General features: G+C 55.7%; 1 protein-coding gene across 1 annotated transcript; it reads left to right on the top strand.

Annotated features, from left to right (window-relative positions):
- Window positions 1–1,714: 1,714 nt before the first annotated feature.
- CTRU02_208753 (CFEM domain-containing protein) lies at window positions 1,715–2,286 on the top strand (the record flags this gene model as incomplete). The annotated part of the gene is made up of 2 exons (XM_036724831.1): window positions 1,715–1,798; window positions 1,891–2,286. 2 exons carry the CDS (start codon window positions 1,715–1,717, stop codon window positions 2,284–2,286), a joined length of 480 nt encoding a protein of 159 aa, XP_036583463.1.
- Window positions 2,287–2,765: the final 479 nt, after the last annotated feature.

The following is a 2,765-nucleotide window of genomic DNA, read 5'->3' as shown; positions in this document are numbered from 1 at the left end:
TGTCAAGGAAGCTAGTACACCCTTCATTGTAACCGGGTAAAGGCAGAGCGACCAGAGAACCTCGTATACTAGAGCGTGTTAAAGAGGCATGCAAGCTGCTGCTGCTGCTGCTGCTGCTACGATAATGGCACATCTCATGATGCGACTGGATGCGGGCATGGGAGCGAGATCAGACGGTGTCCACAATCGCGCTGGGTGTACCTCTGACTGGGGCGGGCCGCGGGCCCTGGATTCTCCTCACACACCCCTCCCCGGGGGCCATGTTTCTCGATCGTTATGGTTGGGTGGACGAGGGAGGAAGAAGTCCAGAAGGGGTCCGAGCAGTGAGCGACAGGTCCGTAGCGTCAATGTGGTCGAGTTCGCGGCAAGTCTAAGCCTCCCTGAGCAAACCAAGGTGAAGCATATGCACGAGCTGCGTCTCCGATGGGTGTGGATGTTGCTCAGTGCCCAAAGAGACGTATTCATGACGATCTCCTTCTCCCGGCATCCCAAGTCCCTGGCGTTGGAGGCAAGGACGAGGTGGAAGACGGAGGGAGGGGGAAGCAAATAGGCTCGGCCCCGCATCAACGTCGTCCATACAGTCTAGCTAATCGGTCGGGCAGCCGAAAAAATTCGAGCCTTAATCCGCCTCATCTACGGAGCAGAATATCCGCAGATTTCTCGTCCGGACCAGGCCAAAGGCAAACGGTGGATCTTTGGGTGTTTTCTTCCCTTTTTTTTTTGCTCCCTCCCGTGCCGTTGGATCGTCCGTTTAGAAGATAGGAGTTCCCGTCTGGACAGACGAGAGCCACGCGGTCACGGCCTGTGATAAGTTTGGACGATGTTTCAGTGATACTCGCGGTCAGACTCGAAAACAAACCCAAACGGCCGGCAGCGAAGCAAACGGAAAGAAAGCGGAATGAGGAACCAGGAACGAGGAATCTCAGTAGACACGGAGGTTCCGGCCTGCCCGGGCCCCCGGGCGGCCACCCCAGAAAAATGGAAACCCCCTCCATCTCTCCCCCTCCTCTCCCCGGACCGCTGTGCGCCTTCCCCCCCAGACCTCGAGGAATGAAAGCAAATGCGGCGCACCTGACGTCCGACTCTTCCGGGAGTGGGGAGGGGTAACTTCCTCGTCCTACTCGGGGGTCCCTGCCAGCCCGTCGTTAGCATGAGTGCAAATTATCCTTCCATGCCCTCTAAATGAGCAGCCCCAACAGGCTCCAGAGTCAAAAAAAAAGTCAAAAAAGTTAATTGAGCCAGAAGTGCCAGGTTGTCGGCCAATGAAATTCGCCTACGCTACCGGCGATGTGACCTTTTGATTGGTGTGATTGAACCAAAAGCGACATTAGCCCGGGGGCCATGTCGATGGAAGGGGAAATCAGAATAAGGATTGGCGGCACGCTGGTAGAGTCGATTGAACCTTCGGATTGGGGATAAGCACCTGGTTAGCACCAGGAGCTTCATTTCCCTCCTTCCCCCTCTCGATCCCCCTCTCTCTCACTCTCATTCTCACTCTCGCATCCCGAATTCGTCGGTCTTACTCTTCCACTTTCTTCTCTTTTCCGCACACGGAGAATTGACCTGCTGTCGCCATCCTTTTATCAAACGTATTCAAAAACGCTCAGACTCTAACCCCCAGTTACGACTCTAAGTCCCACCCTCCCAGAAGGAACCCCGAGCGCTTCGCACCGCATACCGCATACCGCATACCGCATACCGCACCCCAGACAACATGAAGCTCGTTGCTGTCGTTGCAGCCTCTCTTGCCGGCTTTTCCGGCTTCGCCGCCGCCCAGAGCGGGCTTGCTGAGTGCGCAGTACGTCCCCTCTCCTCCATCGCCCTCTCCCCGCTGTCGCCGATGCCGTGGGTTGTAATGTGATGGTGGGCTGACCTGACCGTGCGACACAGCAAAAATGCGTGAACCAGTATACGACCTCCACCACCATCGCTGGCTGCAAGCAGCTCGACGCGAAGTGCATCTGCGAGAACTCTAACTTCCTTGACGGCATCGCCTGCTGTCTAGCCGATGGCTGCACCAAGGCCGAACAGGAGGCTGCCGTCAAGTACGCGAAAGATATCTGCACTGGTGCCGGCGTCTCTGTGCCCGACCAAGTGACGTGCAAGAGCGCAACGCCCTCCGGCGGAGCGCAGCCCAGCGGTGCCAATCAGACCAGCTCTGCCGGTCAGACCGGTTCCGCCAGCCAGACTGCGGCGCCTGCTGCTACGAATACACCCAACGCCGGTTCAACAATGGGCTCGGCTGGTCTCCTGGGAGGTCTTGTTGCTGTTCTGGCTGCGCTCTGAGTTGGAAATGGTCCCGGTACTCGCCTCTTCAATGCGCAGGATCGTTGTATTTCTTCTTAGTAGTGGTGGACTAGAGCCGACTGAGACTGTGCTCACGTCGCCTCGTTCATCACTCATCTTGTCTTTTTATTCATCGTAAGGGAAATTTTATAATGACAACGCCAGCGGGGTGCTAGAGAAAGCTGTACTGTACTTACAAACCAGAAGTAGCCTTAAAGTGGGATATCTTCTACGTACAAAAAGCGACAGATATTGTCATCTAGTACGCAAGTGATGGGAGAACGTTTCATGCCGTGCACTTCGGTGAACGCACCAATGAATGCCGGACCTGACTCAGCAGTAGTGACGGCGGCAGCATCATGGTCCAGGCGAATAAACTTTCCGAAACCGAACAGAGGTTTGAGTTCTTCAAGACGAAAGGATGTGGATCTCGGCAAAACGACGGATAGGCCAAGTTCTCCAAGTGTAAATCGCACCCT

The sequence above is a fragment of the Colletotrichum truncatum genome (assembly GCF_014235925.2).
Source record: "Colletotrichum truncatum strain CMES1059 chromosome Unknown Contig_0005, whole genome shotgun sequence".
NCBI classification, from domain to species: Eukaryota; Fungi; Ascomycota; class Sordariomycetes; order Glomerellales; family Glomerellaceae; genus Colletotrichum; species Colletotrichum truncatum.
This window is presented reverse-complemented; position numbering and strand designations above follow the sequence as displayed.